The sequence below is a fragment of the Crotalus tigris genome, unplaced genomic scaffold (assembly GCF_016545835.1).
Source record: "Crotalus tigris isolate CLP2741 ecotype Arizona unplaced genomic scaffold, ASM1654583v1 scf7180000019137.2069052, whole genome shotgun sequence".
Classification (NCBI taxonomy): Eukaryota; Metazoa; Chordata; class Lepidosauria; order Squamata; family Viperidae; genus Crotalus; species Crotalus tigris.
In genome coordinates, this window is record NW_024097395.1 from 99,793 (window position 1) to 126,780 (window position 26,988).

General features: G+C 40.5%; 1 protein-coding gene across 2 annotated transcripts; it reads left to right on the plus strand.

The window, feature by feature from the left end:
- Positions 1-17,759: 17,759 nt before the first annotated feature.
- LOC120315463 (kelch-like protein 12) lies at positions 17,760-26,574 on the plus strand. Of its 2 annotated transcripts, none has more exons than XM_039359814.1 (5): positions 17,760-18,080; positions 19,408-19,545; positions 20,064-20,142; positions 21,103-21,330; positions 24,850-26,574. In XM_039359814.1, the coding sequence occupies exons 2-5, from the start codon at positions 19,467-19,469 to the stop codon at positions 26,345-26,347; spliced, it is 1,884 nt and encodes a 627-aa protein (XP_039215748.1). In that variant the 5' UTR covers positions 17,760-18,080; positions 19,408-19,466; the 3' UTR covers positions 26,348-26,574. The 2 variants fall into 2 exon arrangements, with proteins under 2 accessions (XP_039215748.1, XP_039215750.1); XM_039359816.1 differs by lacking the exon at positions 17,760-18,080 and adding an exon at positions 18,120-18,179.
- Positions 26,575-26,988: the final 414 nt, after the last annotated feature.

Sequence of the window (26,988 nt, forward strand, 5' to 3'; positions counted from 1 at the left end):
ACATTAGTTGGTTTGTTTCTTGCAATGAATTGGTGCTTATACTTGATATAGCAATATTTGCATCTTTTAATGCTTGTGCTAGCTGTTTCTTTGGAACAAGCTTCAATGCAGGTAGCCTTATTCTATTGTTTTTGTGCTGTTCTAGATGCTCAGTTATTCTTTGTTTCAATTCTTTTATTTCTTTAGTTATTATTATTATTATTATTATTATTATTATTATTATTATTATGGATCATCGCACAGTCAGCCAGATGTTCAGACTGGATTTGGCATTTTGTCTACCTATCGAGTCCTTACCCAGGACCTGGGATAGGCAGATGTGTATGTTTGATGGTATTACAGGTATCGTCGCAGGATGGAAGCAGTTCCTAATAAGGCCGCCTTTTGCAATTGACTAATATCAAATTTGTCAATGCCAATGGTGTTCAAGTGGTGCTCCAGTTGTTTTGGGATTGCACCCAAGGAGCCTATGACTATTGGTACTACCCTTGCTTGCTTTTGCCACAGTCTTTCTATTTCTATTTGTAGGTCTTTGTATTTTGTTCTCTTCTCCAGTTCTTTCTCTTCTATTCTGCTATCTCCAGGCACTGCCACATCCACTATCCATACTTTTTTGTCTTTCTTATCGACAATTGTTAAGTCTGGGGTGTTATGTTGCAGGTGCTTGTCTGTTTGAATTCTGAAGTCCCAGAGCAGTTTAATTTTATCATTTTCTATGACTTTCTCTATTTTATGATCCACCAGTTTTTGCTTACAGGCAAATGATATTTTTTGCAGATCTTCCAATGCACCATTGTTGCTACTTTGTCATGCCGCTGCTTGTAATCAGTCTGTGCAATCGTCTTGCAACAGCTTACCAAGTGGTCCACTGTTTCTTCAGCTTCTTTGCCTAGGCGGCACTTACTGTCTGTTGCTGTCTTCTCAATTTTGACTTTGTATGCATTTGTCCTTAAGGCTTGGTCTTGTGCAGCCAGAATTAGTCCCTCGGTCTCTTTCTTCAGTTTTCCTGCTCTTAGCCATTGCCAGGTTTTATTATTATCTGCTGTCCCAGCTATTTTTTTCATGTATTGGCCATGTAGTGCTTTGTCTTCCCATGCCTCTATTCTGTTCTTCATTTGATCTTTCTTGTAGGCCAGTTTGGTCTCTCCAGTAGTTAGTAAACCTTCCTGATATACTAATTTCAGTGCATCTTCATATTATTATTATTGTTGTTGTTATTATTATTATTATTATTATTATTAAAATGTAAATTATATGTATCTATAATATCTATCATAGAAGAAGAATGATAAGTGATTGAAGTATGTGAGAAGTTCTCTCTTTTTTCCCCTATACCAGTATTTCTCAAACTTGCAGCATGAAGATTATGGACTTCAGTTCTCAGAATAACCCAATTCTGGGAACTGAAGCCCTAACATCTTCAAGTTGCCAAAGTTGAGAAACACTGCCTTATACATTCTGTTATTCTTGCCCCCCAAAGGAACCTGGGAATAACAGAATTAATCTGATTTACTCAATTTGGCAATCACCCCTTAAGTTAGAACATCTGTCATGTTACAGTATTAGCAGATGGAGAACCAATGATTAAGTTACTTGTTAAAACTCAAGTACTGATTGCCAGGTTCTGCAGCCGACATAGACCAAATAGTTCATAAATTGAGTGAGGGCAGTTGCATTCATTAAATCTGATTAAGGTCTCAGCTGTACTTGCATAGGCTAATATCCTACATCCTCTTTTTCTGCAACTGAGTCTTCTTTAATGCCAAAATGATACATAATGCAGGAAACCTAAAATGTGACATGAGCTAATTTCATTGGATTGATTTGCAATTACTGTGTTTTCTTTGGGTTTGCAGTATGCCTTGGTGAAGGCACATATGTTGTTAATATATCAGATTAGAACACGTTAAACTTGAGTGTAGGTTTTTGCTCCAAATAATCCCTCGGTCATGGTTGCTCAGAGGCGAAGGAGAATCTATTAATAATAATTTAATAATCATTAATTATCAATGGGAGCCAGCTTGGTGTAATGCAGGAGTAGGCAATCTCGGCTCTTTTATGACTCATGGACTTCAACTCCCAGAATTCCTGAGTCAGGAATTCTGGGAGTTGAAGTCCATGAGTCATAAAAGAGCCGAGATTGCCTATCTCTGGTGTAGTAGTTAAGTTGCTGGCCTAGAAACGAGGAGACTGAGTTCTAATCTTGCCTTAGGGATAAAAGCCAGCTGGATGATTTTGGGCCAGTTACTAAGGGAAGGTGAGTTAGTTGGCTGGGTGACTTTAAGCCAATCATCAGGAGACTGTGAGTTCTAGCCCCACCTTAGGCATGAAAGCTGGTTGGATGACTTTGGGCCAATCACTCTGTCTCAGCCCAACTCAGCTCACAGAGTTTATAAATAACTCAAGGTGAGGATAGCTTTCCATTTCCTATTTTCTCCACAAGAGCCCTGTAAGTTGAGTTGGACTCAAAGAGAGTGACCGGCCCAAAGTCATCCAGCTAGCTTTCATGCCTAAGGCAGGACTATAACTCACAATCACCTGAACATTGGCCCAAAGTCACTCAGCCAGCTTTCATATCTAAGGTGGAACTAGAAGTCCCTGTCTCCTAGTTCCTAGGCCAGCAATTGGTGATTTTACCACCACTGAACCACACCTAAAATCCACTGTTAGCACTGAATCTTCACCTTCAGCCCTTAAATGATTTTTGAATAGGTCTACAAATACAGACTGTATGCTAGCAAAAGTAGAGAGGTGAATATATGAATTCATCAGAAAGTTACATTAAGATATGAATAGAAAATGAGTAGGTCTCCAGATGTTGGTGCAGAGCTTTCATCTCAATTGTTGTTGCCAAAATGGCATGCAAAGAGGGATAGTGAGAGTTGAAATCCTCAAATATTTGGAAGGCTCCTTTTGTCGAGCTGTTAAAAATTCTGTTTGCAACCAGAGACTGCGGTTAAATGATACACAATCCCTCGGGCCTCCTAATGCCAGCAGTTCCTCTGACACATATGAATTGGGTCAATATTTGGAAGTCAGTCTTTGCTGTACATAACTTACCATGGCCAGATGGATGGAAATTATTAGCAGCCAAAGTGGAGAAATGTATGCCAGATCGAACTTTATACTTGCATCTAAACAAGCTCTTTCTTTTGCTGGTAGCGGGAGGAAAACTAAGGTTAGATCTGTATACTGATCTTCACTGAATTCAGTGTGATTCAAAAAATATATAGAAATTCAGCCAGGAGTAAAAATTACACATACTTTTATTTTGCTTGGGTTTAAATCCTACTGAACTCAGCAGGATTCACTTGTGGATGAAATACAGAGGCCAAGTTTCAAGAGTGAGTTCATGTTTGTTTTTATTTCACAGGGATATTCACCATGGGATTTGAGAGTATAAAATGAAATCCCAGAGCTACATGTGTCCCCTCTAACCTGTGTTTTGTACTTTCCAAGCATTCCAAATATCAACAGCCCAGATTCCCCATCAGTGGAAAATGTTCACAGACTGTAATGCATACTCTAAAACACGTTTATTGTCCATAAACATTCAAGACCCTGGTCCCACATGGCTGTGGCACGTTCCACTCAGTCTGTTCCTTTTCTCTATCCATTTAAAATATCTTTTAATAAGACCACTGGCCAGCAACAGTTAAGTATGAATGCCAAAAGGCTTCCATGACTGATGCAGTAGAATATATCAACACAATAACAATTGCATTCATTTATTTTATATTTATTTTTAAAAATAACTCAAGGCAGTGAACATACCTCATATTTCTTCCTCCTCTTGTTTTCCACAGAACACAGTTCTGTGAGGTGAGTCGGGTTTAGAGAGAGTGATTGGCCCGAAGTCATGCAGCTGGCTCTCATGCTGAAAGCTGAACTAGAACTCGCAGACTCCTGGTGATCAGCCCAAAGTCACCCAGCCAGCTTTCATGCTGAAGGCAAGACTCTCCATTTCCTGGTGATTGGCTCAAAGTCACCCAGCCAGCTTTCATGCCTAAGGTAGGACTAGAACTCACCATCTCCTGGTGACTGGCTTAAAGTCATCTAGCCAATTTTCATGCTAAAGGCAGGACTAGAACTCACAGTCTCTTGGTTTCGAAGCCAGCACCTTAAACACTAGAAGAACATTGTTTTTATCTCAGAAAATGGGTGCAGGGAGAGACTGGAATTATTTGGAGATGAATACTGAGATTTTATGTTATAAATACATCAGGAGATGTATTTAGGAGAATACGAATTATGGAAGCATGGCAAATTACTCAGACTTCCTGATCAGAAGATCTTCTGGCCTCACTTGAAAGCCAATTTGGGCTTTGTGATGTTTCCACCCTCTGAAGATAGATGCAGGCCTACTAAGATAAGTGTCCTTCTGATGCCTTACCATTGAAACTTCTCCCAATTAATTTAACAAGCCCCTTGGTTAACACCAAGTTTTTAAAAACATTTTCTTTAACTCATAAATGAATTCTCTGCCTATTATGCTTTTAATGCTTCTTAGGTTTATGAAGTGCTGTTTATACACACAACACAGAGATTTTACATTACTTTAATGTTCACAGGCTTGCTGGTTTATTTATTATTGTCTCTTGCTTTGGATATTTTTGTCAAATGGATGTTCAGAAAGCAATTTAAAATAAATACACAACAATTCTGCGGAAACTTCCCCATTTCCTATCAAATATTTTTCTCCACACTTCTGTATGTGTAAGCTATTCTGTTTTTCTGCTGTGATAACAATGGAATGACCTAGCATCTATCAGCTGGGGACATGGTACAAAATTGTACATGGAATGAAATAAAATGGAATGTGAGTTCTCCCAGAACATTAATTTTGCTGACGCTCCTGGCAAACAGGGAGCAGAAAAGATGAGGATATCCTATGGATCATCAAAGAATGTTGTATTTATTTTTTATTTTATTTTTTTAGAAAGGATGAAAAAAAATTTAACATCTGCTCTAACAGCTCCTCAGTCGACATCAATCTATACTGGAAACACCAGAGGAAGGACATGCCTACTTTATCATCCTTACTCTGGATCTAATGGGAAGAGTTTGCTTTACACATGATAATAAACTCCCCAGCAGATGGCTCGTCTGGAAGTGATATTATGGCTCAATCCAAAATGCAAATCAGCCCTGGGAGGAAGCTGGTCTCACATTTCTCACCAAGACTTTTAGACTGTCCTTTAAAAAGGAAGTTAGAAGCATGCTCTGAAGATGGTTCAAGGGGACTTTCATTTTTGTCCAGGGATAAGTTGTTTTATTGGGAAAAGATGAAGCCTGAGAGATTACTCCTGCATCCAGTTTTGGTCACCACAATGTAAAAAAGATGTTGAGACTCTCTCTAGAAAGAGTACAGAGAAGAGCAACAAAGATGGATCAAGGGACTGGAGGCTAAAACATATAAGGAACGGTTGCAGGAATTGGGTATGTCTAGTTTAATGAAGACAAGGACGAGGGGTGACATGATAGCAGCGTTCCAATATCTCAGGGGCTGCCACAAAGAAGAGGGAGTCAAGCTATCCTCCAAAGCATCATCATCATCATTATCATCATCATTGTTGTTATTATTGTTATTATTGTTATTGTTATGCACCTGAGGGCAAGACAAGAAGCAAAGGATGGAAAGCAACCAAAGAGAGAAGCAACCTAGAACTAAGGAGAAATTTACTGACAGTTAGAACAATTAATCAGTGGAACAACCTTCCTCCAGATCTCATGAATGCTCCAACACTGGAAGTTTTTAAGAAGAGACTGGACAGCCATTTGTCTGAAATGGTATAGGTTTTCCTGCCTGTGTGGGGGGTTGGACTAGATGACCTCCAATGTCCCTTCCAACTTTATTATTATTAAGTTACAATGAGCACATAATTACAGTAGTAGGAATAAGAAATGGAAGGGAACTTTGAGGTCTTCTAGCCCAACCTCTTGCTCAACAGGAGACCCTGTACCATTTCAGACAAATGGTTGTCCAATCTTTTCTTAAAAACCTCCAGTGATGAAGCACCCACAACCTCTGGAGTCAAGTTGTGCCACTGATCAATTGTTCTAACTGTCAAGAAATTTCTCCTTATTTCTAGGTTTGTTCTCTCCTTGATTAGTTTCCACCCAGAAAGATTTATCACCTCAGGAGAAATCCAGATTCAAAATCACTCAATCCTTAAGCATCTTCTCAATAAGGCACCATTCCTCAACTACATCCAAATTCCAGACTTATTGTGAGAGTAAGTAGGGATACAGGTAGTCCTTGACTTACAACCATAATGGAGTCTAGCATTATAAGTTCTGCCAGTCATTAACCAGGTCATCATGTGACCATGCCCAATTTTATGATCTTTTTTGCAGTGGTTGTTAAGCACAGTCATAAAAAAACATGTTGTAATATGAAACTGCAATTATTAAGAAAACATTATAGTTGCTAAACTAATAAATTTTCTGCAGTAGGCATTCTTTGCTGGAAACCAAAAGTAAACAACAGTTTCTGGCAAAAATAATAATAATAATTAATTGAAGTCATATGACCACAAGCTGCAAATGGCTATAAATGTGAGCTGGTTGCTGAGCACCCAAAATGCAATCACATGATCATGGGAAGGTTGGCTGTCAGAACTCTGAATCCAGGTCATAAGTAACCCTAGGGAAGTCTGTCGTAATGGTCACTAAGCAAACAGCCATAAGTCAGGGTCTTTCTGTAATCATGTAATCCCTTGAGTCCTGAAAGACAGTGGATAGAAATATAGTAGATTTTATTTAAAATGGGACCTTCTGCTTTTTCACTTTTTAGAATATTCCACAGTGACTTGATGACTCAGGCATTTCTGAAAAACAAGACAACAGATCAGGAAAAGATAACTTTACAAAAAATAAAATTGGAAAGAAACATTTTACGATTCAAAATAAAACTGATTTCTATCACCCAGTGATTTGGCCCAATTTACTTTCGCCTTCTGTTGAATAACTCTTCATATTTGCAACAAAGGTAACAAAACCAAAACAATGATCATTCAATTTGCCTTCATTTGTGAATTATCATTCAATTTATCTCTTTGAGGTCCCAATCAAGCTTCATTCTAGTTTACTATTCAAAAATCTGGAGAATTGAATGGAAACAAAGTTCATAAAAAAGAGGTTTCAGGAAGGAGTATAGCATATTTGGCACTATTTAATTCTGTCTATCCTGCTCTAGAAACACAGTTATTTTTCATTCCAAATGACTACATAGATGTTGTCCATAGTGACCTATCTGTAACCTGTTGCAGCTCTTCCAGTGGTGCACTTATCACCACTGCAACTGAGTCCACCTGCTTTGTTGTTGGTTGTCCTCTTCTCTTTCTTTCTACCTTTCCCATCATTAGACCTGTATGAAATCCAATGAAGTCCATTTTATTTATTTATTTATTTATTTATTTATTATACCTAATAGACTACCAGGCGCAAAGACGCAGGAGCACATATTAAGCTCCAGTTAAGCTAATTTATTGTTCACTCCTATACACAAGAATCTAGTCAACTAACAGTGAGCACCAAACTGACACTAGATAAGAGTCAACAGAATTCAAGAGGGATTGGACTTAGACCATTTGTGGGAACCTAATGACTCTAGGCTAATTACTCTCTTGACTCCACCCCCAGGCTCTGCCAGTCCTTCTCCTACATAGAGAGAATCTTGCCCAGACTAAAGCTATAATCTTCTAACATAATAGATATATCTTGAAAAACTCTAGGTGGGCTACCCTGAACATTTTGCTCCCTTCCCCATCCCCATCCACTTCAGATTGTACATTTCTTGTCTTGGACCCCTCCCTGGAATGTCTGCCTCCTCCCTGGGAAACCAGTCTCTTGCCAAGATTTCCCCAACCATTCCTTCTCCAGTGCACCCTCCACCACAAGAGCTTGCTCTAGATCTTCACGTAATGGGTCCAAAGTAGAATAATTTGAGTGTCAAGTTTGTCCTTGACTTACCACCACAACTGACCCCAAAATTCGTGTTGCTAAGTGAGACAGTTGTTCAGTGAGTTTTGCCCCCATTATATGACCTTTCTTGCCACAGTTATTAAGTGAATCGCTGCACTTGTTAAGTTAGTAACTACGGCTATCAAGTGAATCTGGTTTCCCCATTGACTTTGCTTGTCCGAAGGTCACAAAAGGGGATCACGTGACCCCGGGACACTGCGACCGCCATAAATATGAGCCAGCTGCCAAGCGCCTGAATTTTGATCATGCGACCATGGGGATGCTGCAGTGGTTGTAACTGTGAAAAATGGTCATAAGTCACTTTTTTCAAAGCTGTTCAAGTGGTAACTAAACAAATATAATAATAATAATAATAATAATAATAATAATAATAATAATAACAACAACAACAACAACAACAACAATAATAATAATAAGGTTGGAAGGGACCTTGGAGGTCATCGGGTCCAACCCCCTACTCAGGCAGGAACCCTACACCATTTCAGACAAATGGCTGTCCAGTCTTTTCTTAAAAACTTCCAGTGTTGGAGCATTCACCGCTTCTGGAGGCAGGTTGTTCCACTGGTTAATTGTTCTAACTGTCAGGAAGTTTCTCCTTAGTTCTAGGTTGCTTCTCTCCTTGATTAGTTTCCATCCATTGTTCCTTGTCCTGCCTTCAGGCGCCTTGGAGAATAGCTTGTGGCAGCCCCTGAGATATTGGAACACTGCTATCATGTCCCCCCTCATCCTTCTCTTCGTTAAACTATATACCCAATTCCAGCAACCATTCCTTATATGTTTTAGCCTCCAGTCCCCTAATCATCTTTGTGAGGTCTACCTATAGTCATTTGTGCCTCACTTAGAATCTGCTTTTGACTCACCAATTCATAGTACAATGATTTTAGAGGGGGCTATTGGTTTCAACAGACTACTCAACGCAGGAATCTAAATTCAATCCATGCCTGACAGTTCCAGGACCAGCCTTTGCTTCAACTCATCCAGCGAATGGATAGCCAGCACATCTTTGAGTCAATGGTTCCACCATGAGCTCTTCTTTCCAGCAGGAAGACGTTGATAACATTCAAATAAAATCTGCTTGCTTGCTAGTTTAAATCCATTATTTCATACCCTGCTCCGTGAATAGATAAATGACAGACTTCGGCTCTCCGCTGCGTGAAATCTTTCATCAGTATTTGAAAAATCTTCCTCTTTGAAGATTAAACTTTCCCAGACCTTCCATTTTTCTTGACAGGCTAGCTCCCTGGTCATCCTTATTAGCCTACTCTAAAGCTACTTCTGAATTAGAGGGAAGTTGTGGGGCACATTAGTGGAAATTAAGATAAATAGGCTTCTTTTGATCCGTTTGTTTTTAACTTATCAGTTCAGCAGAAAAACAAAATAAAACCCAAAATAAAACTGCTGGCACTGACCTTCATATTTTATCATTCTCAGGACCAATATGCAGTTTGGACAGATCCTTTTTTCTGGACTTGCTCAGTTACCTTTAGCAGCACAGCTGTCTTGTGGTAAGAAATGTAGTTAGTGAGGCTTTTCTGCCCCTTAATAACACTGTGTCACAAAGCCTCCATCTGCTTTATTTCTGCATGCCAAATAACTGCTAAGGGCACAGGAATAATGCCACTTTGTTCAGGCCCAGTCCACTATGCAGGACGAGAAAGGGGCTTGTGACTCAGAAAGTGAGCATTTGCCTTGCATGGACAAACACAAAGACTAATCTTTAAGAATTTGTACATATTTGGTAGCAGGTGATGGGGAAAATACAGCTTGGAGATTACAGAGGGTCACTTCTGTTCCCTGTTACCAGTGCTAGCTATTAACTGAGCAGAAGACAAATTCTTATTTTATGTCAGGTAACTATCTTGAAGCCTTTTTTTGAATTAAAACAAAAAGTTTTAAGCAGACCAACAGAAAAAGATGAAATGTTATTGGCAGCCTCTTGAGCTGGCCTGTAAATGAAAGGGAGAAGAGATTACCATCACCTACACACTAATACACTCACACACACACACACACACACATCTGCAGATCTACACATATAAGTTCTGTTGTTTATTGTTCTCTGTGAACAGTTCAACACCTTTGATGATAATTGTTGAGTTCTCCGTTCACGTGCGAATGATGAAGACTCATGATGACAAATAACAATGCTTTATTCTCCTACTCCAACTCCAAGCAAAAAGCAAAAGGCACGCAGGCCTTTTTATAGGGCTTGAACCCCAGACAGAGTGAACCAATAAGAGTTCTTCTTTCTTCGCGCCTTGCACATGCGCACAAGGCTGGCTCCGCTCAGTCTGGTCCCGGGCAGCTTTTAGAATGCCCGGGACCATTTGCAACAATTCTGGACCTGCTGAGTTTCCTCTTCAGACCCAGGACACAACAATAATGATGATGTTATCCACTCAGTCGAGTCCGACTCTTGGCGATTCTATGGGCCAAGTCTCTCCACATCTTCCAAGTTTGCACAACTTGTTTGAGTTGTTCTATGCTCTGGCTTTGATGGTGTCCAGATTTAATGGTGTCCAGCCATCACATTTCTTTGGTGGCCTGGCTTCCTTCTACCTTCCAAATATAATTGCTTTCTCCAGTGAATTCCCCCACATGGCATGGCCAAAGAAAGTGAGATGCAGTTTCATGATTTTGTCTTAGTAACATATTAAATTAATACTGACTGGGATGTGTCCAAAGATTCCTGATCAGAGCAATTTGAGTATGAAATGTCTTGGCACAGGCTGGGCAAACGTGTGTAGATATTGTAGTTGTTTCACTGATGGCTTTAAACTCGCACATGTTGTGCTTATGTTGTGTTTCTGCGCTGCCCCTTATTTTATAAGCTTCACAGCCCTTTTGGATGAGGCCACACCAGGCAGAGCAGTTTTGTGCCAGAGTTTCTTTTAGGGGAAGTACGACAGTGTTCATATTTCCCATCTCAATATGGCAGGAAATCAGGTTACAACTTTTCATTAATTGTGTTACTGAATAACAAAATATCAAAGTTGGAAGGGACTTCGGAGGTCTTTCAGTCCAACCCCCTGCTCAACAGGAGACTTGATACCATTTCAAATAAATGGCTGTCCAGTTTCTTCTTAAAAACTTGCAGTGAAAAAGCACCCAACTTCTGGAGGCAAGCTGTTCCACTGAGTAATTGTTCCCATTGTCCAAAAAATTCTCCTTAGTTCTAAGTTGGATCTCTCCTTGATAAGTTTTCATCCATTTTCTTCTTGTCTTGCTTTCAGGTGCTTTAGAGAATAGGTTGATTCCGTCTTCTTTGTAGCCACCCCCTTAGATATTGAAACACTGCTGTCATGTCACCCTTAGTCCTTCTTTTTATTAGACACTAAACATACCCAAATCCTGCAACCATTCTTCATATGTTTTAGCCTCCAGTTCTTTAATCCTCTTTGTTGCTCTTCTCTTAACTCTTTCTAGAGTCTGAACATATTTTTTTTTTGTATTGTGATGCCCAAAGCTGGGTACTGTATTCTATGTTTGGTCTTACCAAGGCAGTAAAGCAATATTAATACTTAATGTGAACATGATTCTATCCCTAGTTAATGCTACCTAGGACTGTGTTGGCTTTGCATTCACGAGGATTTTGAAAAGCCAACAAAACAGGGTTAGGGGATTGTTGTGAACGCATAGGCCATTTTGATATGAAAAGAACAATCAAAGAACCAAAGTATGAAGTCAAGAGTAAATAAAACACAACTTTGCACCCTAGCAGACGAGGCACTTCATTTTAGAACCTTGCATTAGAAATCAGTGCTCATTTCGGCTTAATGGAAACCTGGCTTGGGTAAAGAATAAAATGAATCGTATTTAGATTAATCCATGGCAGCGTTTAGCTGCCCTTAACCCATCTCAAAAAATGCTAATCAGGTTTCAACCAGGTTAATATTGAATGGGAAATTACCAGGCAAATCCTAGGGCTGCAAGCTAAATGGGGAGGTTGAAAAACCACCCTGAATAAAATGGTGACCCTGTTGCTGGATTTATGTAGTCACTGGGAGTCAAGCTGGCTTGTTCATGTGTTCACTATTTAGGAAGGCTGCTTAACAGCTGGTTCACAAATTAATTGGCAAATGTATTACAACAGTTTCTTGGTACCCGTTATCCAAAGAGTTCTATTCCACTGTGGGGGCTATCAGAAAAACGGTGCTACTTTCCAAGTTTGGATTTCTGCATAGGGCAGGCTTGGTTGGTCCCTGAGGTTTCTACATTATTGGAGCAATGTACAAAAGAGGGGGAAAGAAGTGGTTCATACCTGCAAGGAGCAGTGAATTTAGTCCTAATTAGACTAAATCATAAACTGTGATCTGCAGCTCCTGGATTACACCACTAACTTGTTTTGTGTATTTGAGATCACACCTCTCCAAATTGTATGCTCCATCCAAACGCGTAGAGGTAGCCCTCACTTAATGACTGGTTGCTTAGCAACCATTCAACGTTACGGTGGAGCTCCTCACCACCACCAAAAGCTACTCACAGCCTATTTCTGGAGTACTAATGGTTGCGCACACATCCCCGTGGTCACATGACATTTTGCCCCTTGGCAACCAACTCATGTTTATGGCTGGTTGCAGCACACCATGGTTGCATGACCACAAAATACAGTGTGTTTTTGGGTTTTTTTGCCAGTTTCCTGTCTTTTGGGGCCAATTTCTATCAAAAAAAATAATAATCCATAGGAATACCTGTATTTGTATAATGACTGTCACAAAATTGTTCTAAAATCTGGTCCAGTCATATGGGTGTCTTGACTTATGACCGTCATCACTTACAGCAGAAATACCAGGCTCTATTGAGATCATAAGTTGAGGACTACCTGAATAATAATATTAAAATGCATTTTTTTCAGACAGAATTTGTTTTCATTTGCCTCCATTGAAAGAAATGGACATTTGAAACACTTGTCTTGCAAGGGACAGTGCTCAAAATATAAATGAAAAAATATACCTAAATATGGATTTGTGAGTTCTTTGAAATATGGACATTAACAGAGAAAAGGGATATAAAACATTTATGAATGGGCACATGAAAAACTAAGGACCAGAATTAGCACCATCCGTTTATCCCACTTTAGGGCAAGGAGAAGAAAATGAATCGAGTATCAAGCTCAAATATTTATTAACAGTTTCTAAGATTTAGATATATTCCATCTATTTCTAATGCAGGTCTCTAATAAGAATGACTTATCTGGCCCAAGAGCCAGATTTAATCTTTTCATGAGAGTGCTAGCTGTATAAATATCATTATTACTTATTGATTTATTCGTCATTCATCTTGTGACACAGCAAGATTTGAAATTCCAAAATTTTGCAGAAGAAAAGGAAAATCCCTCTGAAATTCATTGGAAGCTGCTTTCTGTTAGAAACAGAAGCTAAGAAATCTAGAAATAGATTGTTTATGTGCATGCCAGAATAAAGAGAAGAATATTGCATAGATTAATGTAGATTATTGTAGATTAGATTATAACACAATGTATGCATCTGCCACCTCCTAAAGTCTGTCAACAGGAAGAGGAAAACCTCATCTCTAAAATGCTTTGTTTTAACAGAATAACAGAATTGGAAGGGACCTTAGAGGTCTTCTAGTCCAACCCCCTGCTCAAGCAGGAGACCTTATAACCTCTCAGACAAATGGCTCTCCAATCTGTTCTTAAAAGCCTCCAGCGACGGAGCACCCAGAACTTCTGGAGGCAAGTCGCTGCACCAATTAATTGTCCTAACTGTCAGGGAATTTCACCTTAGTTCTAGATTGCTTCTCTCCTTGATTAGTTTCCATCTGTTGCTTCTGGTCCTGCCTTCTGGTGCTTTGGAGAATAGCTTGACTCTCCTTTGTGGCAGCCCCTTAGATATTGGAACACTGTTATCATATCACCCCGGTCCTCCTTTTCATTAAATTAGACATACCCAATTCCTGCAACCGTTCTTCGTATGTTTTAGCCTCCAGTTCCCTTATCATCTTCTCTGAGCTTTACCTTCAAGGATTCTAGCATTTGCTTTCTAGCAACCTTGGTACATTCTGACTGCATGATCATAGGTCAGTGGTGGCGAACCTGTGGCACGGGTGCCAGAGGTGGCACTCAGAGTCCTCTCTGTGGGCACATGCACCATCGCCCCAGCCCCGCCTCCTCCCCCAACCCCCTCCTCACCAGCAGCCCCCCAGAGGAGAGTCACCCCTGGGCATGACCAACATGAAGCAGTGCAGCCAAGGACATGGTAGCCGGACAGCAGGAACAAGACTCTGCCCTTGCGCCCCATCGCACGCAGATGCTGCTGTGGGACACAGGCGGAGCCCGCGGCCGCCATTGCACTGCTGGGCTGCCTGGGTGTCTGTGGTGGGCCATGGAGGTGATGGGTGGGCCAGTGGGCACAGCGGAGCGGGGACAAGGGTGGGGGGTGGTTTTTGGGCACTCAGTCTCTAAAAGGTTCGCCATCACTGTCATAGGCAATCCTCAATTTATTACCATAACTGAGCCGAGAATTACAGTTGTAAATCATGCACGGTAATGAGATTAAGCTTCAAAAATGTAGATATAGATTAGATCAGCGTTTCTCAACTTTGGCAACTCTAAGATGTGTTGACTTCAGCTCCCAGAATTTATGCTGACTGGGGAGGTCTGGGAGTTGAAGTCCACATGTCTTAGAGTTGTCAAGCTTGAGAAACACTTTAGGAAGAACTTTTTTTAAAAAAATGTATTAGTTTGTCAAAATATAAAGTACAAAGAAAAATGAAAGTAACAGGAAAGTAAGGTAGGAAAAGGGGAAGAGGAAAAGGTGTAGGGGAAGAAAGGGAAAAGAAAGACAAGCATTGATTTCCAACTCTTTTTAGCACCATAGAATAAGGAAATAACATACAGCCTCATCTTTTTGTTTTTACATAATAATATATACTAGCCATTTCTATAACAACCAACCTATCTAATCAGCAAAACCCAAAGTCAAAGTCTCTTTCTTTAGCATCCTGCAGTAATTTATATCTAATTCTTGGGGGGGGGGGAGGTTCTCTTGCCTTATGAACTTAAAATTTCCGTTTGTCATTGTTTAAATGGAGTGTCAGTTGTAAGTATGATAAAATCTGAAATACAAATAAAATCTGTAGTAAAATTCCTTAGGAAGAAGTTCTTGACAGCAAGACTAGTCAGTCAGTGAACTAAATTACCTCATGGAGTGTTTTTTTCCCCTTCCTTGGATGTTTTCAATGGATAATCATCAGTTGTTGTTGTTGTTGTTGTTGTTATTATTATTATTATTATTATTATTGAGGATCATCGCACAGTCAGCCAGATGTTCAGACTGGATTTGGCATTTTTGTTTACCTATCAAGTCCTTACCAAGGACCTGGGATAGGCAGATGTGATGATGATAATGATGATGATGATGATCATCATCATCATCATCATCATCTGTGGTAATAGTGACTCCTACAGTGTGCAACAGATGGATTTGTTAACCTATTGTGTACCTTCCAACCCTATGATCTTGTGATTCTTTTTTGATCCCTATTTTATTGTTACTTGGCTTTAATCAAGCCATGGATATTTGACTTGTATTATATTCTGTGTAAACTGACACAGTGACCTGGAATTTTAGGCTTTGCTATTAGCATTTTAAAAGGTGATATCAGCACTTTGAATGTGGCCGTCTGGGCCTCTTGTCTTAAATTTCAGGAAAATATGTCCTTTTCTTCTTAGCCAAGACTGTTTCTTTTCAGCACTAAACAATAGAGAGAGGATTATTCTGAAAGTCTTTGAATACCACTCGCACATTTTAAGAATGATACAAAGGAATAATTTTAAGTCATAAATTTGCCACTTGAGGGATGTTGTCTAGAATCAATGTTTTCCATTGTGCAGGTTTTGCATGTAATCAATGCCTTTTATTTTTAATAGCTTGTCAGTATACCAAATGTATTTATCATTTGTCTTCGTGCCCTAAAAACAAGACTTGACACCCCCCTCACACATACACACACACTCACTTAGTAAATCCTTTTTGCTTTGCCTGAATTACTTGTTAATTTCTATTTTCTGGTGGACAGAAGCCTCTTTGTAAAGATAAAACATAGAATCGTAGGGCTGGAAGGGACCTTAGAGGTCTTGTAGTCCAGCCCCCTGCTCAAGGCAGGAGACCTTATACCATCCCAGTCAAATGGTTGTCCAGTCTATTTTTGAAAACCTCCACTGATGGAGCACATAAAACTCCAGGAGGCAAGCTATTTCACTGATTAATTCTTCTCACTTTAATTAATTATTAATTGTTCTCAAAGTGTCTTTCCCAAATGCAAGGAGCAGGTTCTTATCAGCACCACACCAAACTCGGAGTTTTGAGGCAACAACACGGATGCCCATCAGAATCAAGCATCCAAGTTGGCATGGAGCTGGAAAGAACCTAGTCCCTAAGTTTGAGAAAGAAACATCCAATACATCCTTCCCCCATATGAACCAGGCAAAGCAAAAGGCGCTTTACTAAAGAAAGACAAAGTCTTCTGGATTGGGTACAGAAACAAATGATACATATATTCGATATGTGTGATGTGTCAGAAAGCAACAAATCAAACAATAAATGACATTGATTGGACTTGAGAAAAAAACAGACAGCCTTAAAATAAGTTGTCTCTCTTCTTTTCCCATCTGGGCTTGTTTCTTTAACATTTGAAATCCTCAAAGACTTCATAATACAGCCAGATTGCTTGATGGATGGTCCCTGAAAGGGCTAATTTTTGCACTTCAAAGGAAATGGCTTTGGCTCAAATGGCTTCCTAAACTTCAAACTGTGGCACAGATACCATGCTAAAATGCTAATATCACCTTTATTAAAATGCTAATAATATAGTCTAAAACTCCAGATAACAAAATCACTTTCATTGTGGCAGAATATAAGATGGATGGACAGACGGACGAATGGATGGACGGACGGATGGATGGATGGATGGATGGATGGATGGATGGATGGATGGATAGGTGGATAGGCTCTCTAGATACATAGATAGGTGGCAGGATACAAGATAGATGGAGGGATGGGTATGTAGATAGGTTATCTAGATAAGAAGATAAAATAAGTAGACCACCTCATCCTTATTCGGGTTAGGGTTAGCTTTCCACCAGGACTGGAAGGCAGGGCATGTTACAAGTCAGTTAGGGATTGTCATCTGGTAGGATCATGAAAAAGGACCTTTTTGATGGTGGCCCCTTATGGAACATCATTCTTCCTGAGATACGGTTGACCCCCAATCTGCTGGTTTTCTGAAAGGCTCTACAAACATTGTTTTGTCAGTGGATCTGGAGACCATGAATGGAAATGAAGCTGATGGATGATTAGATTGTATTGTTGCTGCCATGGAGGATGAGGTAGAGTTTTTTTTAATGGTTTTATTATATGGTATTATATGGTGGATCTTTTAAAGTTTTTAACTGTTATAAGCCAATCGGAGTCACCTATGTGTGAATTGCATAGCTATATAAATTTGTTTAATAAATAAATAGGGTGTCTGTCTTTCTGTCTCTCTGTGTGTGCACACCTGCATATCTTCACCATAACTGAATTAGTGCAGTCATAAGCCTTTCTCCCAAAATTCTCTTTCATCAAATTGGATGACAAGCAGCACAAGATATAAGCAAGACCAGGGCTTTTTTTGTCAAAGAACACCCAGAACGGAGTTCCGGCACCTTTTTTGGATGCAACCTTGTAGGGTAGGCAAGGCGGGTTGTATGACATGTGTGAGTTCCGGCACCTTTTTTTTTTTTTTTTTTTACAAAAAAAGCACTGAGCAAGATGATGTTTTTCGCACAATACTAGAGGCAGATTCCACCTTGATCCTGCACAGGTATTGCTAATGAATTATGTATCCCCTGAATAAGCTACTCAGATAAGCTGAGGAGGATCAGCCAGGGAGAACGGCCTCTAGGCCAGATTTGACCATTTCTAAACTTGTCCAATTGCCTACAAAATATGCCTGCCCCCTTAAGAACATCCATTGGCAGTTGGAACAGTTGGAACTAAGAGCGAAGGCAACCATTCTCAATCTTCTCTTCCCTTTGATCTCCCTACTATGCAAGTCTAGAAAAAGGATTGAGGCCTGTCTCTGAGACAGAGGTTAGCAGTTTAGGCAGGCAAGAAACTTGTGGGATCTGGGCCTTGTTTTTTAACTATAAATCACATCCACAGCCCAGATGCCGAAGACTATTGCAAGGGGTAATTATATGGTTAGGATTAGGAATCAAGAATGGCTGTGAATGTAAACTCAAATAAGAGAATATTTGAAGTTCTGGGTTAACTAGTGGGATCCTCCATATTCTCTGGGCTTGGTGTCTCAATCATCCAGGTCATGGTTATCCCAAAGATACTTTTTCAGAAGGCAGGCTGACTTTCTTGGTTTTTTCCCCCCAAAAAATGTTTCACTTCTCATCCAGGAAGAACTGGATGAAGCTTCTTGGATGAGAACCAAAATGTTTTCAAGAAAAAAAACCCCAAGAAAGTCCAGTTGTCTTTTGGAAAAATACCTTTGGGATTGTCTGAGCTTGGTTGTTTTCTTGCAAGCATTTGATTGCCCGACTAGTTAACATCACTCTAGCACTGATAATGTTATCTAGTTGGGTAATCAAATGTCTGCAAGAAAACAAACAACCTCAAAGAGCACTAAGAACCACATACAATGTAAGCTCAGTCAGAGAAGCCACTGTTGTATCGCACAATAGAAAAGCCACATATTTGGCATCCCCTATTTTCTTCATTTCTGCAGCTTCAGAAGAACGGTAAAACTTTTCTGTCTTGCTGGTGTTAAGTAACTGTGAGTCAAAATCAATCTTTATTGATCTGCTGCAATTCAGCTAGCAGTGTATTAGTTGGTCCTGATTTACTTTCCTCCCATTACAGGGGGAACAGCATTTGGGGGCTTTGGAATTGAATAAAGAGATTAGGCTTGAAGACATAGAAAGGGCAGGAAGAAATGTGTTTTGAGTGTTTTAGAATTCTGAAGTCCGTAAATTATAAATTTTCAAATCTATAAATTTCTCTTTGGTATTTTCACCATCAGAATTATGGTGAAATTCCAAACATTGATTGAGTGCCTGAAAAACTCCAGATTTGCCAGGCCTTCCATCATAGGACGTGAGTCTGAATTTTCCATTTTTTAGCAAAATTGCTTGATCAGGGAAAGATGACATTTCAGAAGATAGACTAGTACAAAACTAGGAGAAATGGGTGACTAGTTCTTGCAAGGATTTATTCCTGGCTTGAGGTAAAGCAGTGTTTCCCAAACTTGACAATTTTAAGGCATGTGGACTTCAACTCCCAGAATTCCACAGCCAGCGTTGCTGGCTGTGGAATTCTGGGAGTTGAAGTCCTCATGCCTTAAAATTGTCAAGTTTGGGAAATACTGAGGTAAAGGATTGTTTAAGTCCCCATTCTGATCAATTCCCAGACAGAGGAACATGATGAATTCTTTGGCTGGTTCCTGAGCCTTCTTGGGAGGCTGGAAGAATGGATTCCCTGAAAGACAGCGATGAAGAAGATGGGTTAGAAAAACCACTTCAGTCTCATGAAACCTATTTATGTCAAGGTAAGTTTGAAGATCATCAAAAACGGCCTTCTCTGACAGCACACTAGCCAAAGATTGTGGCATGTGGTCCTGCATATCTGGAGCCCTTTACTTTGGGTGAGGCTGTTTCTTATCCTAAATAACTTCAAATCCCATGAGGAATGGTAAAAAAAAAAACACCTTAGGGCAATTGAATATATATGAGTGAAAATTAAGGGAAGACACAATTATTATTTTCCAATATTAGAAAGGCATGCAAGAGACCAACTTGAACAAATGACTTGGGATGATGAGGAAGAACTTTAACAAAACAGAGAGAAATGGAAGAACTTCTCAACAAAGGAATGAACTTTGTTGAGACATGATGCTCTAGAAAAATTCAATACAAGAGGTCCTGAGTATTACAGTGGGCCCCTTTCTTGATGATTTAATCTGGAGCAAGACAGGACCAAACTGCAGGAGCTATGAGAGGTTTGGGGCTTTCCACTTTTGTGTGTATGTGTGTGGATCCACGCACATGTGCTTATTTGTTTTGCTAGGTTTGAAGCAGCTATACCAGTCCCAACAACTTTGTGATGTCACGTTGGGGGTTGAAGGAAAGAGCTTTCCTTGCCACAGGTAAGTCACCCCTACAGCCCTACAGACTGAGGCATCTCTAGCTATGCAGACATTGCTGAACTACAACACATTGGGGAAAAACTGGTCCTTCCAATCTACAGTACTTTTAATTGAGTAAAATTATTAAGCTATCATGGCTAACAGGAAGGAAGGAAGGAAGGAAGGAAGGGAGGGAGGGAGGGAGGGAGGGAAGGAAGGAAGAAAGAAAGAAAGAAAGAAAGAAAGAAAGAAAGAAAGAAAGAAAGAAAGAAAGAAAGAAAGAAAGAAAGAAAGAAAGAAAGAAAGAAAGAAAGAAAGAGTAGTTTATCTGGCCAAGTGTGATTAGACACACAAGGAATTTGTCTCTGGTGCAGAAGTTCTCAGTGTACATGCAAAACAACAGAATCATCATCATCATCATCATCACCATCATCTCAATAAGAGGGATGAGTAAAGAAGATAATAAGAAAGATAAACAATAATACTACAGCCATACTACATGGATAAATGCTCATAGACATTAAACAGCACTGTGAGAATTAGATGTTCAGCAGAGTGATAGCATGAGGGGAAAAAAACATCTTTGTGTCATGTTTTGGCATGCAATGCTCTGTAGTGCCATCCCAAGGGGAGGAGTTGAAACAGTTGATGTCCAGGATATGAGGGGTGTGCAGATATCTTATCTTATTAATGTGGAATTATCTCAGAGCAATGTTTCTTAATCATGGCATCTTGAAGACGTATGGACTTCAACTCCCAGAATTCCCTTTCCTCAAATGAATATAAATGCCCAAAGCCAGGGGTCTTCAAACTTGGCCCTTTTATGACTTGTGGACTTCAACTCCCAGAATTCCTCAGCCAGCATGTCTGCCTGAGGAATTCTGGGAGTTGAAGTCCACAAGTCATCAAAGGGCCAGGTTTGAAGACTGCTGCCCAAAGCCATCCTATGTTTAATCATTTTTGGGTTTTTTCCCCCTGCAGGATGCTGCTGGCATCTGTTAGCCCTTATTTTCGAGATCTTTTCACCAGTGGCAGCTGCGAGTCTCAGAATGGGGAGATCTTACTTGAGGACATGACAGCCTCCACACTCCACAGTTTGCTGGATTATCTCTACACAGAAGAATTGTCCCTCTCAGCTGAGACTGCTCAGGATCTTTTCACAGCAGCTAGCAAGCTTCAAATCCTCCCATTGAAAGAAACAGTTGGAAGGTAATATTTACAGAATAACAGAGATGGAAGGGACCTTGGAGGTCTTCTAGTCCAACCCCCTGCTCAAGCAGGACATCCTAAAGCACTTCAGACAAGTTGTTGTCCAGTTGCTTCTTAAAAGCCTCTAATGATGGAGCACCAAAAATTCTGAAGTTCCACTGGTTAACTCATGGGTCTTCAAACTTGGCAACTTAAAGACTTGTGGACTTCAACTCCAAGAATTCCTCAACTTGCCAGGGCTGGCTGAGGAATTCTGGGAATTGAAGTCCACAAGTCTTAAAGTTGCCAAGTTTGAAGACCCCTGGGTTAATTGTTCTCACTGTTAGGAAGTTTCTCCTTAGTTCTTTAGTCAAGCTCCACCTAAAATTAGAAGTCATTCTTTTTCCAAGCATAATTATCATGCTCTCTTTAGCAACACATATTAAGAAAGGAATGGGGCTAATTCTGGCAACTGAACTAGTTCCTACCTATATCCTCTGCTTTTCACTGACCTTGCAGCATCTTTAGAATACTATCCAGCTTGTTAGTCTAGCACAGTGGTTCTCAACCTTTTTAATGCCGCAACCCCCAACCAGTCATAAGTCGAGAACTACTCAACCGGTCGTAAGTTGAAGACTAAACTGGTGCAGTATCATTTGCAGACTGGGACTTTTGGAGGGCTCAGCAGGGCAGAGACAGCCTGGACAATTCCTATTGGCTTTTGAAAGCCAATAGAATTAAACTCTATTCAAGAGAGTCTATTCTATTGGCTTTCAAAAGCCAATAGAATAAAAGAGAGTAGCACAGCTAAGGAAAAGGGGGAAAAAATGGCAGACTGCGTTGTTTGGCGACTCCTGTGAAATGGTCGTTTGACCCCAAATGGGGTCCCGACCCTCAGGTTGAGAACCACTGGTCTAGCAGCCCGAAACCCACTCTTAATTAGCAGGTCCTCCATACTGTCAGATTCCCAATACAGTTAGTTCTTGGTTTACAACCATTTGTTTAGTGACTGAAGTTACAACGACACTGAAAAAAGTGACATAACCATTTTTCACACTTATGACTGTTGCAGCATCCCCAGGGTCACATGATAAAAATTCATACGCATGGCCACTGATTCATATTTATGAAGCTTACAATGTTCTGGGGTCATGTGATCATCTTTTTGAGACCTTCTGACAAACAAAGTCAATAACAATAATAATAAAGTTGGAAGGGACCTTGGAGGTCATGTAGTCCAACCCCCTGCTCAGGCAGGAAACTCTATACCATTTCAGACCAATGGCTGTCCAGTCTCTTCTTAAAAACTTCCAGTGTTGGAGCATTCACTGCTTCCGGAGGCAGGTTGTTCCACTGATTAATTGTTCTAACTGTCAGGAAGTTTCTCCTTAGTTCTAGGTTGCTTCTTTCCTTGATTAGTTTCTAGTCAACAGGGAAGCCAGGTTCATTTACCAACCATGTTACTAAACTTAACAACTTAATAACTGTGGCAAGAAAGGTGGTAGAGTGGGGCAAAACTCACTTAACTCTCTTGCTTAGCAACAGAAAGTTTGTGGTCATAACTCAAGGACTATCTTGTATAGCAAAAAACTGAACTTCCAAAGGTTCGCCTATTATAAGCATTGCCTTGCCAACCACATCAAAGTCAAATCACTAAGGAGGAAGGCATGTTGCCTCCCTAAAGTCAGGGCTGCAAAACCTTTTAGGAGTTATATTTGCACAATATGGCAGTCTAAGCTAAAATGGGGGTCTTTTGTATTTCAGTGTGTTGTGGGAAAACAACCATTGTCTTAGCAAGTTATATGAGCCAGGCCAGGGATAGGCAACCTTGGCTCTTTTATGACTCGTGGACTTCAACTCTCAGAATTCCTGAGCCAGCCATGCTGAGGGGAAAGGGAGAGGTTTCCAAGCTGAGCAATGCTGGCTCAGGAATTCTGGGAGCTGAAGTCCACGAGTCATAAAAGAGCCAAGGTTGCCTATCCCTGAGCCAGGCCATAATACAGAGCCATTATAAAGTTGGCTTATTCAGGCATAGCAAGTAATGTGGAGCCCAGTGTGTTTAGATTAACCTGAGGTGAGAAAATTAGTGTGTTGTCTGAAACCAACAACTGTTTCTTCAAGGCATACTGTGTGCCCAAAAGGGCACAGTGCCAAGATACTGACATGAGAGAACTGGGACAAAAACTAAACTTGATTTATACTTAACATTTACATCTAAATGTAAATGAAACACAATGCAATTTACTTTTTATTTAGATTAAAACCATTAAGTGGCATTAATAGGAGTATCCCCCATGCCTTTCATAATTTTCCCTTTCTGCCTCATTAAAACATATAATTGGATGGCAACTTTGCAAAGAGTTCTGGGGGTCAAACCGTAACCTTTCCAGGATTTCATGCAGCTCTGGAGAACTCATGGGCTGCTGAACTTTGCAATATTCTTGGAAACACATCATTATAGACAGTCCAAAAGCATACAGCTCCTTGTGACTGTTTCATGAGCCTCCTACTATGGCAAGGAAAGTGCCATTGTTGCTTTCTTTTCAACGGAGGGAGTCTGGTTATTTACAAGTGTACAGACTGAATGTTGAGGAAGGTGCTTAGCAACCCTTTGCTTCCTCAAATGTCTGGAGAGAAAAATCCAGTGTATGACTTATCCTGTATCTTCTACCCTTCAGCAACTTTTGCTCTTTCAACCCAAAACTATCAGCAAGGTCTCAGCCCAGGGCAAGGACAACAAACCCTTGTATCAAGTTAAAAGTGGCATGAATTCCAATGGGGAGAAAATTGGTATAAAAGATATCTAAGGATAAAAAAGGGATTTCAAAGCTGCATTGTAGCTTCATCCCAAACTAACAATGATTAATAGAAGAGAACATGGGTAGCTCAGGGTTGAACTGTGGGGTCCTTGGTGTTCTTTGAACATGTTTGTTTTCTTGCAGACACTTCATTACCCAACTAGATAATATCATTAGTGCTTGAACGAAGAGAGGTTTTCTCTCTATTTACATGCAAGTTGCTAGCCCTGTCTGTTGATGGGAATGTTCTTGCTGGTTCCTTAATTGGGCTGTTATCTGCTGAACTGGGTGATAAAGCATCTGTAAGAAAACAACCAAGCTGAGAGAGGACCTAACAACCAAGGATCCCACAACACATGATTGGATTTAATCATCTCTTCAAATCAAATCACCATCCTGAATCACAGAATTCATTTTAGGGTATGCAATGAAGTTTGATGCTTCTGAGCGGATCTAACAATTCTGATAAAATTTATTTGGCTCAAGAATTTCTGTACAATTCCTGAAAGTTTGTATCAGTCCCTAATACAAACTGCTGAGTTGAATTGCATTAACAGCCAGAATTTGTACAGACTCTTTGGATCGAAAATTTGAATCAGATTTTGGGTGATGTGTAGATTCCCAATAATATCTGGATCCCAAAATAGAAAGCCCTTAGAGTGAGTTTTCACCTAAAGATAAAACAGATGAAGGCATTAGTAAAAAATGTTTGACTCTACATTTATCTTCGCTTTTCTCTCAGGTTCCTTGAGATGAATATTTCCATGGGTAATTGCCTCAACCTGTATGGCTTGGCCTATGAGTTCAACCACCCACCCTTACTTCAAGCAGCTCTAAGCTACATTGAACAACATTTTGGAACCCTCACAAAGCAAGACGCTTTCCTGAATCTGGATTCTGCTGCTCTGATCAATCTCATCTGCTCAGACCACTTGGAAATAACCTCTGAACTGGTCATCTATCAGGCTGTGCGTAGCTGGGTGGAAGCTGCAACCTCCCTACGTCTCCCACTGTTTCAGAAGCTTCTTGGACATGTCCGCTTTCCACTGCTCGCTCATGATGAGCTCGTTGATGTCCAGGCAGATATGGCAGAATATTATCGCCATGTGCGCCTCAGGTGGAAGGAGCTGGATGGGGCAGGGAGATTGCAAGAGAGTGGTGGGCTCAGAAAAGGCATGTATGACAACTATTTTGTGTGTGTAGAGGTCAATGAAAACAGGATCCAGGATGGAGACAACGCAGAATCCTATTTGCATTGTTTTGATCCTCATGCAGAGAAGTGGGAGAAGTTACCACCAGTAAAATATCTGAGCTACTCTGGATGTGCTTCTGTGGGATGCAAACTTTATCTGTCTGGTGGTCAGAAGGACAATTGTACATTTGTTGATACTCTCTACGAATACAGTTCCTTGACTAGTCAATGGATGCAGCTTCCATCTATGAGCACAACCCGGGCTGTGCATCCTTTCCTAGGCTGCAACAAGAAACTCTATGCTCTTGGAGGCTGCAATGATCTGGGTCCTCTTTCTTCTGCTGAAGCCTTTTGTGTGGAGCAGAATATTTGGACTTCCATTGCTAACCTTCCCCTTGCTTTGATGTACCCTGCTTCGGCAGTGCTCAAGAATAAGCTCTACCTAATAGGAGGGAAAGCTTCCTGGAGCTACCGGGGTCTTCTTATCTATGACACAAATGCCAATTGGTGGACCGAGGTGCCCATGGAGTTTGCCTGTTATGGCGCAGCTGCTGTCTCAGTTGGAAATGGGATATATGTTTTGGGTGGATACTCAGAGGAGAGGGGCAATGTTCTAGTCCACACTGGGATGGCCAGCGAAGAGGTTCCTTCCTGTACCAAAGGTAGTTTTTACCTCTGTGAGAATGGCAGAGTCAACTGGGACGTCAACATACCAGAATTGCCCATTGCCTTGGCATTTGCTTGCGCATTGGAATTCCAAGGTAAGATTTACCTGTTAGCGGGCAAAGATGAGAACAATTCCTATAACACGAGCTACAGCTGGGTACCCGAGGACACAAGTTGGACCCAATGCCCAGAAGAAATCCCTGTCACCAATGAAGTGAGACTGTTCAACTGCGCAACTCTGAAGATGCCCAAGAAGCCGATCCGGATTCTTCTGCTTGCAACAACAGCCAGGTCTACTGTAACCGGGGTGGACGATGCCAAGAAAGGACAGTTTGGTTCTTTCAGCAGTGATGGCTGTGGGCTGAATTGCTGTTGGGGTTGAAATTAATGCAAAATGCCTCTCCCAATCTCCTCTATTTCTCTGGCTTTTAGCAACAGGCTCACACAAAAGAAGACAGTCTCTTCCAAATGTAGGACTTCTCTGCCCTCGGGGCTGATGGACTTCATGGATGTTGCCCTTGAAACAATGAGTCTGCTTGGGATGGATATTTCACAAAATCAATACCATCAGCACTCCATTTGTCCTTTCCAACATGAAATGGTTACATCTTTGTTAGGCTTCTATTAAAAAGCCCTGGCTCTGTTTTAGTTCTTTTGCTATTTTCTCCATCCTCAGAGATCAGCTGGAAAATGATTTCATTCATCCATCCATTTATTTATTACTTTTTACTTTGACCATCCTCTGAATAATTCTATGCTGCTTATGTGTGGCTCTCAGCCAGACAGTTCAGATCTGGTTTTCTTAGCTTTGAAGGCAGAAGCTGCCCTTTGACCTTCAGATGATATATATCAGGCTGAAAATATCTAATCCTGGTTTTCTAACAGTGTTTCTCAACCTTGACAATTTTAAGGCATGTGGACTTCAACTCCCAGAATTCCACAGCCAGCAATGCTGGCTGTGGAATTCTGGGAGTTGAAGTCCACATGCCTTAAAATTGTCAAGGTTGAGAAACACTGATAGAA

Coding starts and splice junctions, on each gene's coding strand:
- LOC120315463 (XM_039359814.1), top strand. CDS start 19,467: ATGGATTCCCTGAAAGACAGCGATGAAGAAGATGGGTTAGAAAAACCA. Junction 19,546..20,063: donor TGAAACCTATTTATGTCAAG/GTAAGTTTGAAG, acceptor TTGTTTTGCTAG/GTTTGAAGCAGCTATACCAG. Junction 21,331..24,849: donor TTGAAAGAAACAGTTGGAAG/GTAATATTTACA, acceptor CTTTTCTCTCAG/GTTCCTTGAGATGAATATTT.